The 15036-nt window shown below is 47.8% G+C and overlaps 1 protein-coding gene across 2 annotated transcripts in view; it reads left to right on the top strand.

The window, feature by feature from the left end:
• Positions 1-13100, top strand: part of NHEJ1 (non-homologous end joining factor 1) — an 82688-nt gene extending 69588 nt beyond the window's left edge. For both annotated transcript variants that reach the window (XM_041737720.1, XM_041737719.1), the window contains exons 6-8: positions 11343-11460; positions 12035-12153; positions 12579-13100. In XM_041737720.1, coding sequence (XP_041593654.1) covers positions 11343-11460; positions 12035-12153; positions 12579-12653 — 312 coding nt within the window. In that variant the 3' untranslated portion in view covers positions 12654-13100. The remainder of the gene's footprint in view (positions 1-11342; positions 11461-12034; positions 12154-12578) is intronic.
• Positions 13101-15036: the final 1936 nt, after the last annotated feature.

Raw genomic sequence — 15036 nt, 5'->3', positions numbered from 1 at the left:
TAAATGTTGTCCAGGCCTTTTGGGAGCCTGAGAGTCTATTCCTGAAAGAGGAAACAGAGAGGGAAAATGGGAAGCAGATAGGGGGAGAGCAGAGACTTTATCTTTCTTAAGAATCCTTTTTAAAAATTGAGTTATAATTCTTCTACCGTAACATTTACCAGAAATGTGCAATTCGCTGGTTTTACAATATTCACAAGGCTGTGCAGCCATGGCTACTATTCTAATTCCAGAACCTTTTCATCACCCTAAAAAAAGAATCTCTGTACTGATCTGCAGTCATTCCTTATTTCCTCCTATCCCCCAGCTCTAGGAAACCGCTAATCTACTTTGTCTCTATGTGGATTTGCCTATTCTGAATATTTTATACAAATAGAATTATACAAGATGTGGTCTTTTGTGTCTGGCTTCTTTCACTTAGCATTATGTTTTCAAGATTCATCCTCTGAAGCAGGTATCAGTACTTCATTCCTTTTTATGGCAGAATAATATGCCATCATTTTGGGTATAGCACATTTTGTTTATCCATTCATCAGTTGACGAACACTTGCGTTGTTTCCACTTTGGGGTTATTATGAATAATGCTGTTGTGAACATTCGTGCATAAGTTTTTGTATGAACATATGTTTTCAGTTCTCTTTGGTAGAGACCTAGCAGTGCAATTGCTAGGTCATATAGTAACTTTACATTTAGCTTTTTGAGGAACTGCCAAATTGCTTTTCATGGTGGGTTATCTTTTATTAATAAATGTTTTAAATTGAAGTGTAAGATGTATATAGAAAAGTGCCCATGTCATAAGCGCATAGCTTGAAGAATTATTACAAAGTGCACATGGCCATATAATCAGTACCCAGTCAAGAACTAGAAAGTTTCCAGTGCTCAGTACACACCCCCTCCACAGGATAACCACTATCCTGATTTCTAATATGATAGATTATGTTTGCCGGTTTTGAACTTCATGTAAATGGTATGATACGGTATATACCCCTTTGTGTGTCTGACTTCTTTCACTCAACAAAATGTTCGCGAGGTTTATCTATGTTGTGGTGAGCAGTGCTTTGTTAATTTTCATTTCTGGATAATATTTCATTGTAAGATCATACCACAATTCATTTATCCATTTGCGCTGGATATATACATAGAACTGGAAGGGTTGCTTCATAGTTATACACTGGATTTAATAGATCCTGCCAAACAGTCTTCCAAAGAGACTATATCAGTTTGTACTCACACAAGTAGCATCTTAGAGTTCTCCTTGTACCACACAACACTTGTATCACCTGCCCCTTCCCTTTTGGCCATTATAGTAAATATGTAGCAGTGCCCTGTTGTGGTTTTAACTTCCCTAAAAACTAATGAGGTCCTATACTTTTTCATGTAATTATTGGTCATTTAGATTTGACCAAGCCTTTTGCCAATTTTCTCTTGGATGATTTTGTCTTTTTCATAATGATTTTTAAGAGTTTTTTCACATATTCTTCTATTCTGGAAATGAGTCCTTTGTTGGTTATGTGTATTATGGGTACTTTCTCCCATTCTACAGCTGTTTTTGCTCTTAGTGGTGTTCTGTTGATGAGCAGAAGTTCCTAATTCTGGTGTAGTCCAATTTATCAGTCTTTTCTTTTGTGATTTGTGTCCTATTCAACTCTTACCTACCTAAGGTCATGAAGGTCAGGCCCTTATCGTGTGTGTGTGTGTGTGTGTGTGTGTGTGTGTGTGTGTGTGTCCATGGGTGTGTGTATGGGGAGGCAATGCATCACCCTACAGAGTAAAATTTCGCAGGGTGGACAGGACACTGTGTCACCCTACAGGGAGCAGGCAACAGGCGGGGGAGCGGGGAGGGCAGGGAGCCCTGTGAGATGACAGCCACCATGGGCTGTGTTCCCAGCTGTCAAGCGTGTAATCTGGAGTGAAAGAGAATCCCTTTAGTGGTAGAGGTCCTACAGAGAATACTAGCAGATCCTCTAAATCACCTCTGTGCCCTCTAGACCCAACTGACTGTCCTTGCTTCTCCCCTCAAACTGGAAAAAAGAAAAGAAAAGAAATCTGTACTCCTGAACAGTGCTTGTGGCCTGGGACAGGGATCCAGAGCCTTCAGAGCCAGGTGCCTGCCTCATAGCTGTGATTTTTGTTGTTATTAAACCTAACACATTTTTTTCTTCCTGATTTTTACCACACGGTTTCATCTCCATTTGGGAAGAGGATGGTGAGGTGGCTGGACTCGGGAGGGGTGCTTGACCATCGTTCAGACTGGTTGTCTCCCAGACGGGCTGGCCGGAGCCCCTCCCTGAGCCAGAGCGGACAGGAGCTGCTTGTTCTTGGAGCAGGAGTGGGAGCTGCTGCTGCAGTTTCTGAGGGGCTCCGAGGATTCCTCCCCCCCAGGAAACCACTCTGGTCCCCCAGCCCCTTTGCTGCTTGTTAGGCGCTCTCCAGACTAGAAAGCCACGGTTTGTGCTGGGGCTGGGTGGGGCCTCGGGGACAGTTTAGGCTCAGCCCTGCAGAGGGGAGGGGTGGCTATGGAGTGAGCAAAGGGTCACAGCTTAGGCTGTACCATTTGCTTGTCACCTTGAGAAGTTCCACCTTGTCTAGCAAAACCCCCTTTCAGAGGCAGCCACCACAAAGGGCTCTTATGAGCACAGCGGCCCCTGCCCCCACTTCCACTTCCACTCCCTTTACCATTATTTTTCTTTTGGGGGCAGAGCTGAGGGGCCTTCCTGCTATGACTTTGAGGGGCTGTACTTATTTTAAAAGGAGATTTAGAGTCTAGAGCCTCCCTGTACCAAGAGACTCCTTTTGCTGATTTTCTAGTACCATTGGAGGACACCCTAAGGCTTGAGTAAGGCTTTCCTTCTCTGGAGGGCCTTTTGTCTTTTCCTCTCTCAGCCTCTTGGGCCATTTGGGGATTTAAGAAGCAGGTGAGGGCTAGCTTCTAGTACTAGGCCTCAGAACAAGGACCAGTGTCCTTCTGGGGAAGTGGGAGGCGGGGGCAGAAGGGAGGAATGCCCGTCTCCCTGGGTAACTCTAAGAGGTATTATAGCATGGTGGTTCAAGTGTATGTTCTGGGCTTCGGCCTCCTGGGTCTTCTACTTCAGCATCCTACCACTTTCTAGCTGTGACCTTGGCTGGCTTACTTAACCTCTCTGAGCCTTTGTTTTCTCATATATAAGATGAGAATGATTTTAGTGCCTCATTGACAGGGTTACTATGGAGATTAATTGAGATAACGCATTAAAATGCTTAGCCTCATACCTGGTACACCAGAAGCATCCCAGAATGGTAATCTTACTGATACTATTCAGGCCATGTGTTTGGACATCTCTCTCATGGTCTCTCTTCCCATCTCTTATCTCTTCTTCTTCTTCTTCTTCTTCTTTTTTTTTTTTCAAAGATTTTATTTTTATTTGACAGAGAGAGAGAGAGAGAGAGAGACAGCACTTGCGGGGGGAGCAGCAGAGGAAGAGGGAGAAGCAGATTCCCCACTGAGCAGGGAGCCCCATGCAGGGCTCGATCCCAGGACCTTGAGATCATGACCTGAGCTGCAGGCAGACACTTAACAGACTGAGGCACCCAGGCGGCCCCTCATCTCTCATCTCTTCTGACTGTACAGCCCAGGGAGCTAGCTGGGCCTCAAAGTGGAAACAGAAAAATCTGAATAACATAAGTAGAACTGGACTTTATCTCAAACTGTTTTGAACTGTGCACATATCTTATCTCCATTGCATTTCCAGCACCGAGAGAGAAAGAGAGAGAGAGAGAAAGGCAGCGAAATGATCCCATAAGAAGGGCAGGCCACAAAGAAAGTGATTTAGCAACTTGAGATCTCATACCTGCAGGCCTGAATGTATGAATGGATATATGCAGCCGTTCCCCCACCTTGTTTTAACGTGAGGAGAGGCCAGGTGGATTGGACTGGATGTGCAGGCTCCCAAACACATGATTCTGTTCAGGCCTTTCTGTGTCCTCTCCCACGCAGAGCTGGGCGCTGAGTGGGTGGGGGCTCAGGGCCTCAGGGGGAGCTCGGGGCTGCAGGGAGAGCAGGGCCGGGTTAGCCGCACCGCCAGGTCAACGGCGGCCGCCAGAGTGGTCAGGGTAAGGCCTGGCATGGCCCAGACCCAAACAAAGCTAAAGCAGACCAAACACAGGAGCAGCCTCAGCTGTCTGGTCTTGGCGTGCCATCTCAAGGGCAGCGTGCCTTGGGCACTTAGGGTACCGTGTGCTCTCCCAAATCAGCGAGATTTGCAATCAGTGGGCTGAGAGACTCAGGGCTGTTCTGTGAGGCCCAAGACAGAGGCTGGATCTTGCCCGAAGCTCTGAAAGAGCTCCTTCGAGAGCCGAGCCGCTATGAAATAATTGAAGTGAGGAGGAGGGAGAGGGAGCTGGTGGTCTCTGGGGCACCCGGACATCACTGCCCTGTCTCTTCCCTCTGTCCTAGTAACATTTTTTTCTCTCAGACTCTGAAGAAATGCTGAGATTAATCCCATAAAAACACATTTATCTCTTCACAGTGTGCATGATGTGTCTGCAGCTCATGTTTTTCTTCTTTCCAAAGAGCCTTTGTTGAGTATGTGGTTTGGGAATGGAAATGGCATAGTCTCTTGCACAAGGCACACTCGGGGCCAGGAAGTGGTGGTGAGAAGGGGCTCCCGACTGAAGCATTGTTGGACAAGTTGGGCTATGTGGAACGCTTTTGCTGGAGATTTTTTGGGGGAGCAGGCTGCTTGTGGAGAGGTTAGCTTCACTCTCCACTATGGTACCCGCCCCACCAGAAAGAGATAAGGGGGAGTGAGTGTGAGACCTGAGACCTTGACCTCTGCAGGGGGAGTGTCTTGAACTCTGGGAGAGCAAAGGAGATCTTTGAGAAGCAACAGGGCAGGTTTGGGGGCGATGAGGAGACATAATATATACTGAGCAGGCGACCTTTACATTATTGCATGTGTGGCCCTTTCCAGCGTCTCACGAAAGTAAGCACTGGTAGGCAGCCTCGTTTTTCTGGTAAGGACTGTAGCCACTGAGTGGCAAAGCAAGGGTCCAAAGCTAGGACCTGCTGATACGGAAGCCAAGCAGCCTTGGTCCTTACCAGAGTCTCAGGCGGGGCCCCGTGTGTCGATGGTGGACAGGGAGCTATTGGTGGGTTACCAGCTAGGGTTCCCATGACCGTGTGTCCCTGCTCTGGGCGTTGACTAGTCACTAAATTGTTGGAAGAACATATGCTTCGGGCTGCAGCAGGGAAGGGTTAATATTTGGGTCAGACCTGGGTTTTTTTGTATGCACTATAGCATTAAGGCTTTTCTTGAGCCTCCTTGGCACTGGGCCGGGGCCAGGCAAGAAAAGTCTCAGTTTGCCTTACAAAGGAAAAGGACAGATATTTCTGGGTACTTACTCTACTCTCTCATTTAATCCTTTCATGAACCCTGATACAGATATTGTTTGTCTCAGCACCCTCCCCCACCCCACCCCACCCCTGTCCATCTATTCATCGCTCCATTCTCTCTCAAGAAGCAGACTTTGACAAGTGTAATAACTGCCCAAAGTATTCCCACTAGCAGGTAGACCTAAGGTACAAATCCGGGTCTTTGGGTTCTCAAGCCAGACCTTAAAGCTTGTTTCAACTTCTCTTTTTTCTTCGAAGAATTTTTTTCCTAATCCCTGGATAATCTTGCTGCTTCCTCTTTGAGTGAGAAGCCACTTGTGGCTTTCTCTTTTTAAACCGTGATACTTCCCCTGGGCGTTGGGTTCATCTTTCCTTCTGCTCTCACCCTTTTGCTACTAAAGCTGGGTCTGTGCTGTGGACCTAGGGGTCATTTCAGGTTTTCTTTGGTCTAGGGATTTATTTTAGGTTTCTGGGTCATCCCCCTGTGACATCTACCTTCTGCCCTGGAGTGGAGTGATCCTTAACTCCACTTGAATGATACACCTCACTCCATCAGCAAATCCTGCTGGCCATGCCTTCAGATATACCCAGAATCTGGTCACTTCACGCCACCTCCCTTGCTGCCACTCAGGCCCAGGCTCCCATCACCTTCCACCTGGTCACCCTAGCAGACTTCTAGCAAATCTGCCCACTTGGTCTCTTGGCCTTCAACACTCAGAATGATGCTTTTAAAATGTAAATCAGATCATTTCACTCCCCTAGAAGCTCTAATGGCTTCCCATCTCACGGAACAAGCTAACATGCTACATTAACTCACGCTTTCTTTCTTTTTTTTTTTTTTTTTATTATTTCCTTATGATAGTCACACACACACACACAGAGAGAGAGAGAGAGAGAGAGAGGCAGAGACATAGGCAGAGGGAGAAGCAGGCTCTATGTACCAGGAGCCCGATGTGGGTCTCCAGGATCGCGCCCTGGGCCAAAGGCAGGCGCTAAACCGCTGCGCCACCCAGGGATCCCTAACTCGCGCTTTCAAATAAACACACAGACATGAATGCACCAACCTGCCTTGCTCATCCTTCGATACTGGGTGACCATCTAACTGATCGTGCTAACTGGGACCTAATAAGAGAGAAAGAGACCTCTATTAATAAACAGCAACAGGCGTGAGCCAGGGCTGGACCCAGGCACACTGGGAATCTGGTCCCTTGACCCAGATAGCCACGTGGATCATTCTCTCACTTCTGTTTGGGTCTTTTAAGAACATTACCCTGTCAGAGAGGCCTTCTTTGGCCTCTGTTCAGAATTGTAACACATTCCAGTCCTTATCTTGTAGTGCCTGTGCCGATGTATTTTTCCCTGTGGTGCTGTCACCATCTGATAGCATGTATGTGTATGTTTTAATTAGCTATGTGTTTGTTGTTGACCGCCCCCTCCCCCAGAATGTAGACTTCAAGAGGGCAGAGGATTTTTTTCTTTTTTATCTCTTGTTCAATCTGTCATATCCCTCGCATCTCAATCATCCTGAACACTGTAGATGGTTATTAAATATTTGTTGGGTGAATGGATTGAGGGTGAAGAGGAGCGCTGGGGAGGAGTTCTGTTGGTAGAGTCCTTCCCAGTAGAGTCCTCATCCTAAACCATTTTTTTTGTTGTTGTTCTTCTCTATTTATCTTGGTAACCCTTTGGCAATGTGAGATGTTAGAAGAAGTTTCCAATGTGCCCTTAACTCTAAACGGAGCTGGTGATGAAAATGTCCATGATTTCCTAAAGGGAGGCTTGAGCTCTCCAGGGCAGGGAGTTTGTGAGACCTACTGGCATAGTTTACCAAGGTGCGAGTTAAGAGGGAAGAGAGGAACTCCTACCCTCAGGAAGTTGTGTGTTGGGGGCCCTGCCCCGAAGGGTGTGCCACTATGACAGCTGAGAGCTGCACCCGGCTTCTGGGGCTGGTGCTAGCCCAGAAGACCTGCTCAAGGCTGATGCTGGGGAGTTCCAGTTGGCGTGCTTCCACTCTGTCTTCTGTCCCCTACACCTGTCTCCTGGGCCATGGGCCCACATTGGTAGGGTGAGCAGTATGTCAGGGTCCAGCCTTTCCTTACTCAGGATTCTAAAGGTTTCTTTCCTGAAACAGCCTCAGGGAAAGAAAGGATGGAAAGTAGGGTGGGAAATCTGATTTTCTTTCTTTCTTTCTTTCTTTCTTTCTTTCTTTCTTTCTTTCTTTCTTTCTTTCTTTCTTTCGTCAAGATTTTATTTATTTATTTGAGAGAACTCTAGCAGGGGCTGGAGGGGCAGAGGGAGAGGGAGAAGCAGGCTCCCCTGAGCAGGGAGCTCAACTCGGGGCTCTATCTCAGGACCCCGAGATCATGACCTGAGCTGAAGGCAGATGCTTAATCAACTGAGCCACTCATTCCTGAGGAAAGCGACAATTGGATCTCTCCAGCAGATCCTGCTGAGGTCAGAGAGCAGGAGGGAGTCTTGGAATTTCTGGACCACTGGAAGTGAGTCTGAGACCTCCCAGCAGCGATGGGAGTAACACACACATCTCCGCTAAAGAGGGGAGTTTGGGCGCTAGGAACCGATGTGGGCTGCAGTAGGGAAAAGGAGGAGAAATAAAATGCCCTATAGGATTTCTGTAGCTTTGATTTTCCTAGAGTTCCTGAGATAGCCAGACAGCAGGGGCCAAAGTCCCAGTGAACTGGAAATGGGAAAGCAGTGTAGCTCTGTGTCCCCTGGAGGGTCAGAGTCTAGCAGTTCAGTTAGTGAAGAGGTTCAAAACGTAGCAGGCAGTCTACAAAGGCAAACCCAGAGGATGCTTCTAACCCCTCACCCTGGATTCAGTATTCATTTGGAGCCCAGCAAACCTTGGCAAGCTCAGGTGTAGTAGAGAAAGCCACTTGGTGAAACAAAAGGAAACTCCCAGGGGCATGGCCTTAGTTCAGAAAACCAAGCCCTTAGCAACCTGGAGGGTATGAATTTAGCCTTCTGGTCTTATTTCCCACAAGGTACATCAACATATCCCGTCTTTTCACACCTTTGTGCTTCAAATACTTCTCCACATTCCCAGTGGGACTTTGCAAGGCTAGACGAATACCTCCTCCCCTTGGTCCCCCTTCTTCCCCCCAGGCTTTTTGCAGGACCATCAGAATTCCTCCCTTTCTTCTTCTCTGGGTTATTACCCTTTCTTTATAACTCTGTGACAGCACAACGCTTGGAAAAAACCCTAAATCTGCCCGTTCCACACACCTGAACTTAAACTTTGAGGCAGGGACTCTGTCTTCCTTAACCTGTAACTAACTCAGTCCCATTCCGAGGAGGGAAGCCTGCATCTCTCCCGGAGTGCCTAACTCACAGCAGGATCTCAATAGCTTTTTGCTGCGTAGAATTGATTCTGATCTGGGTTAATCAGATGAACGCATTCCACAGTAGACCGACCTGTCTCCTCTGCCCTCCCCGCTCTGGGCAGTGACCCGCTTTGCGGCTGGTACACCTTGCTCCTGGCTCCTTCGTACTTATGGCAGGGGGCACTGCTGTTTGCTTTTCTTAGGCCTGACCGGCCTTTGATCTCGGCCGCCTGCCCCAGCTCCCAGCACAGGAAGCCAGTGTTCCTCCTTCCCAGGCCCAGGGGCCTTTCTGCTTCCTTTGCCTTGCATCTCGTGAGGATCACGCCTAGGGAATCAGTGATGATGGGAATGACTGGGATTGAGGGAGGGCCTCAGCCCCTGAGGGTTCCAGGTGGGGCCAGCTTCTCAGGGAGAACCTCCAGATTCTCTGTTCACTTCTTTGCTGTCACCTGCCAGGGCTTAGTCCTGAGCTGGATGGCAACTGAGGCGAGCCATCAGCAGTGTAGGCGCGGGTGGATGTGACCCTGGGAAAGGCTGTCTGGCCCTTTTGACTAAAACTCTGCCGTGTAGAGAGGTGAATAGGGGAGTCATTATATGTGTCAGCCCTGAGGCCACCCTGTCTGGATTCTGATCCTGCTCCGCTGCTATCTAGGTGGAGCCACCTTAGTAAAATGGGATCAAACTAGTGCCTACCATGTTCATTCATTCACGGGTAGTTATAGAGCCCCTACGACAGTCCAGGTGCCAGGGAAACAGGGAGTAAGACCAAATGGGTTAATATATTTAAATGCTTAGGACAGTGTCTAGCACACAGTAAATATGCAGCAAATGTACCAATGTTCTTTCCTTCTTTTTTAAAAAAGATTTTATTTATTTATTTATTTATTTATTTGAGAGAGAAAGAGAGAGAGCATGAGCCTGGGGTAGGAGCAGAGGGAGAGGGAGAAGCAGGCTTCCCACTGAGCAAGGAGCCCAATGCAGGGACTCGATCCCAGAACCCTGAGATCATGACCCAAGACAAAGGCAGACACTTAGCCAACTGAACCACCCAGGCACCTCCCAATATTCTGTTTCTAGTACTTTTCTGAGAGTACTCAGGTGGGATAACTTTTGACAACAACTGCAGGACCAGATCTCTCGGAGACAGGGAAGGACAGAGGAAGGCCCAGGATATAGGTTCTGTCTTTGGACTTAGGCTCAGGACGGCACTGGCTTTCGTGGCCTCTCATTTCTGCCCCTTCATTTTGAGACTCAGTACAGGAGCTGGCTAAAGATTGCCCTAGAAAACGTAGGAGTCTGTTTGGTTCCATGGAAAGGGCAGCAAGGGGTGACCTAGGACTGCTGAGATTTTGCCTCACCTATTTGTACAGAGAGCACCGTGCCCACCAAGCTGCGTGTGGAGAAGCCTACGAGAGGCAGGCCACGTTTCTTGAGCAATCTGAAGGGAGGTCCTGGAGACATGAGAGATAAGGAAGGAGACCAGCTGTTGGCCTCTCTCCACTGTCAGGGCTCTCAGGCTGTAGGGGACGTAGGTGGAGCTGCAAGAGGACAGGACTTGGAGGAGCTGACACTGAGGAGCATGGGCATGGGAGGGAATGGCGGACGGCCTGAGAGTTTGCCTTCATTTCCAGTTTGCTCCTCCGGGCTCTTTTATTTCTGCTGTGATTGCTGGCCAGGAGCAACTGCGTTCTGACTCAAGTCTCCTGATTCATTATCTGTGGTTTCCAGTGAAAGTCCAAACCTGATACAGTCCTTACAGAAGGTCAGGGTAGAGTACAAATGGATGCTACATTTCCTGGGAATCTGCAAGTATTTCAGCCACCATCATACTCAGGGGGAGATAATCGTGACTGGTGCAGCGCACTGCTTCTCCTGCTTTCTCGCCTCCGTCCTTCTCCCACGGAGGGTCTTCAGAAATGAATGCCTTTATAGCACAGAGCAAGTGCCCTTGACGCGAGATGCAGGTTGGTCCAGGATTCTTGGGTTGGTGCCCTGTGAGCTACTGGCATGGCCTCCCCGGAGACCTGCTAGCTTGGAGCCATGATGATGTTCGTGCACAGGTGAAGTAATTCTGGATCCTTTCCAAGACCGTAAAGCGCAGCCAGTTTGGGGACCCCTGGATACCATACGCCTTCAACTCGTTTTTACTGCACTTTGCTCTGCCTTCCGCCATCGCTCTGAATCTGTTAAGCCAAGTGTACGAAACCTGAACTAGGCAAAGCATTTTCCTGTGGTTGGAAAACCGCGGTTCATTCACAGCAAAGGAAACAGGTGAATAGAGTGTGATGATAGAAATATTTCTCAACTTTCTTCCCATCATCACCTTGCTCAGGAACCTTCCTCTTTTATTTTTTATTTTTATTTATTTATTCATGAGAGACACAGAGAGGGAGGTAGAGACATAGGCAGAGGGAGAAGCAGGCTCTCTGTGGGGAGCCCAATGCAGGACTCTATCCTGGGACCCCAGGATCATGCCCTGTGCGGAAGGCAGATGCTTAACTGACTGAGCCACCCAAGCACCCCCCTCCATATAAATTCTTTTGGGGCTGATGCCAGTCCTTCCAGTGGAATATCAAACTCCTATTATCTGGCAATACAGGATAACCAGTGACTGCATCTCTTCTCTCCTGTAGAAACTACCAGAGGCATGCAGTGTAGGCAACGGAAGACCCTTTGTCACAAATTTACAGAGTCTGTATATGGCAGTCACCAGACAAGAGATCCAAGTGAGACAGGAGCATCTAGGCACCGGTAAGTAGCTCCAGGGATATTTGGTTTCCCTGGGTGTAAAGTTAAGGTGTAGGGTTGTACACCATCCAAAATGGTAGCTCTAGCCTCTTGTGACTATCTAAATTTAAATTAAATACAAATGAAACAAAATGAAAAATACCTCTCCTCATTTGCTGTAGCCACGTCTGAAATGCTCGGTAGCCACATGTGGCCGGCGGCTACCAAGTCTGACAGCACAGATGCAAAACATTTCCCTCACTGCAGAAACTTCTGTTGGAACTGGTCTTGGTGCTTAGGAGAATTAGTGAGAGGACCAGGAGAAAGATTCATCTCTCTACCTGAGACCTGGTAGGAGATGTCTGTTGACATCAAAGAAACTCTTATCCTATGTAGTTAAAGTGGGCCTGGAGAACCTTCAGAGTAGAAACAGGGCTTGCTGAGGATGAGCTGGAAGTTGGATTTGTGGCTACTTCTGTCTGTTTACATATTAGTACTAAACCCTGGCCTCAGTCAGAATGCTTGGTAAATGCTAATGCCTCCTTGGTAAGAAGAAGGCATTTATCACAGTCTTCCCCCTTGGTCTTTCTGATTTCAGAGGACCTTCAGCCATCAAGCAGTGCCTCCCCACCAGGAGCTGAAAACCAACTTGTGAACCAGCCAAAAGAGCTGATCTCTTCGGCACTATCCCTCCCAGTGCCTGAGAAAGAGTCCACAGTGAGTCATGTATCTGTAGCCCCAGAGCCAGAGATCCTTGGAGTTGTCACCTAGTTGATGCTGCCTGAACAATATTGGAGGATATTTGTAACCAGGCCATCATATTACGTGTTTATAGATGGGGAGTCATGGTCTTTCATGTCTTACCTTGGTATTTCCTCTCTGCAATTCCTATACTGAGTGAAGGACCTTGACTCCTTTTCTTCCTTATCCCACTTCCAGGGATGGTCTGTGAGGTTGTTCCTCAGGGGAGAAGGGCTGTACGCATGGCATAGAGTCCTCTATCACATTCGTTGCCTGACATAGATTTCAAAACACCTGTTTCAGCCACTCATCCCAACCAGAGCCACAGGACCAAGAAGGTCCCTCCTGACTTACGTGGATCTGTTCAAACCTCTATTAATTTGGGTTCCTTTTCTTTCTAGGGTACTTCAGGCTCTAGGCAGAGGCCTCAGCTGTCAAAGGTGAAGAGGAAGAAGCTAAGGGGGCTCTTCAGTTAACCTGTCACTGTCTCAACTGCTGAGGACGGACTTGGAGAATGGTTTCCTTGTGGCACCTTGAAAGGAGCTTCCATAGCAGCAGTATCTCCGAGACAGTGTTATATAGTCAGAGTCCCCGCTGCAAGGGTGAAATAGCAGGAGTTCATGTGCACAGGCATGGGTCCTGTTAACCCAGGGAATCTTGGCTCCCACCCATTGGGCATTGACCTTCCCTATCCAAGTGGAAGCCAGCTTCTGAGAACCCCATACCTTCCTCTCTTTTGTTGGAGGTTCTCCAGACCCAGGATCCTTCCATGGACTTTAGGTACAGAGGGCAAGTCAGCCAAAACACACAACATGCTCAGGAAGCCTCATCTACCTTTCTCAAGAGTCCCTTGCCAGTCCCAGGTGCTCCTCAGAGACGCACTTCTCTTTTAAGCCTGGAATAAAAAAATCCTCTGCTTTTGAGATTGCTTATTCTTTGGAACACAGAACCAACTTCTTTCACTTACTGGGCCCCACCCATTGTTGTCTCTAGATGAAGTTTAGGCTCTCGATTTGCTCCTTCAGATTCTTCTCATGCTTCTCTCGTGTGGCCTGCGCTAAGCCTCCATTTGGGAACTTTGATCTTGAGAACTCTCTCCATGCTGGACACAGCACAGAACAGATTGCTGCTATTCTCCTTTGCCCAACTTCATGTAGGGTGTTTTTTTGTTTTTCTGTCTGTTTCCAAGGCATAGACAACAGACTAAACCACAATATGGGATTGAAATTATAAAGAGCTCTGAGCACAAGGGCTGAGGTAGTTTCCCACTGGAGTGGGAGAGAAAGGGATTTTATTCTCCCATCCTTCATGTCACTTCAAATAACATGGTAACTAGGAGAATTTGAAAAGATAGGACAGCAGGGAACAGAAATGGCCACGGAGTTCTCAGAATTGGCCTAGAGAATGAATAGTGCTTCACACGGAAAAAAAAAAAAGTGAAGTTTGGGAACAGACGCCTGGGTGGCTCAGTGGTTAAGGGTGTGGCTTGGGCTCAGGGCGTGATCCTGGGGTCCTGGGATCAAGTCCTGCATTGGGTTTCCCACAGGGAGCCTGCTTCTCCCTCTGCCTATGTCTCTGTCTCTCTCTGTGTCTCTCATGAATAAATAAAAATCTTTTAAAAAAAAAAGGCAAAGTTTGTAGGAGATAGGCAGCATCTTAGAAAGCCAGCTCTATGGGCCGGTCTGGCAAGATTTAGCAGACCAGGATTGGCGAAGTCCCTTGGATTTTTCTGCTATGTTTTCTCTATAGGTAAGACCATCTGAAACATTGCTTTGGAGAGACAGGAAAAAAGTAGAGCTCAGATGTTCACTGAGAGCTGTTAGGTGGAGGAAGGAATCGGGGCAGAACCCACGGAGGCCTTTCCTGGTTTATTTACTTACAATGGTCAAGCCTCCTTCTCCCCATGCCTTCGTGGTCTGGGACGGGTATTTCTGTCCTTCTTTCAGGTCATGGGGAAGAGGACAATCCAAGCAATAGTAAAATAATAATGATTATAAAAAGAACATCACTAATAATAAGCAGCTAACGGTTACTGAGCAGTTAGTATACACCACACGCTCTAATAAGTGCCTGACATTGAATCCTCACAGCATCATATGAGGAAGATACTGTTAACCCACTTGGAAATAGAGTCTCGAAGTGGTTAAGTGACTTATCAAAGGTCACACAGCTAATAAGTAACCACCAGCATTTGAACCCAGACTTCTGAGTTCTTAACTGCATTTGTTTATATATGACTGACATTTTCTGGGAAGGGTGTTAGGCCTTCTTCCCCGTCTTCCATGTAACCATCCTTCTCCTCTGCCCCTGCTCCTGTCAGTGGGATCTTCTAGCTCCCGCTGGCTCTTCACAGCAGGAGCCTCTGGGGGCTCCAGGACCCCCCATGCTTTTACTGGCCAGGGGAGCCTGAGAACTCCACCAGGGCTCATTCTCAGGTACCACTGATAGTGCTGCCTCCAGACCACAGTGCCCCAGGATGTGCCCCCCAGTCGGGACTGTCAATGACATGATCTGGGGACAACATGAAAACAATCCAACAGGTGGCTCACTTTGTCCTTTAGTTTCTTTTTGGCATAATTTAGATAGCCAGATTTGGGCATATGAAAGTATGAGACCACATGGACTTGCCCAGCAATCTGAGGGGAAATCAGGCTGCTTCACCCTGGATGATCCCTCTGTGCTAAGACTACCATCTTAAGAGCATGTATATTTTTTCCCTAGTTTTTCTTTTTTTTTAAAGTAGGCTCCACGCCAACCGTGGAGCCCAGTTTGGGGCTTGAACTCACAACCGAGATCAAGAATCAGACACTCAACCGCCTAAGCCATCCAGGCACCCCAAGAATGTGCAGTTTTAGTCAG

Source organism: Vulpes lagopus, chromosome 22 (genome assembly GCF_018345385.1).
Source record: "Vulpes lagopus strain Blue_001 chromosome 22, ASM1834538v1, whole genome shotgun sequence".
In the NCBI taxonomy this organism is placed as follows: Eukaryota; Metazoa; Chordata; class Mammalia; order Carnivora; family Canidae; genus Vulpes; species Vulpes lagopus.
This window is presented reverse-complemented; position numbering and strand designations above follow the sequence as displayed.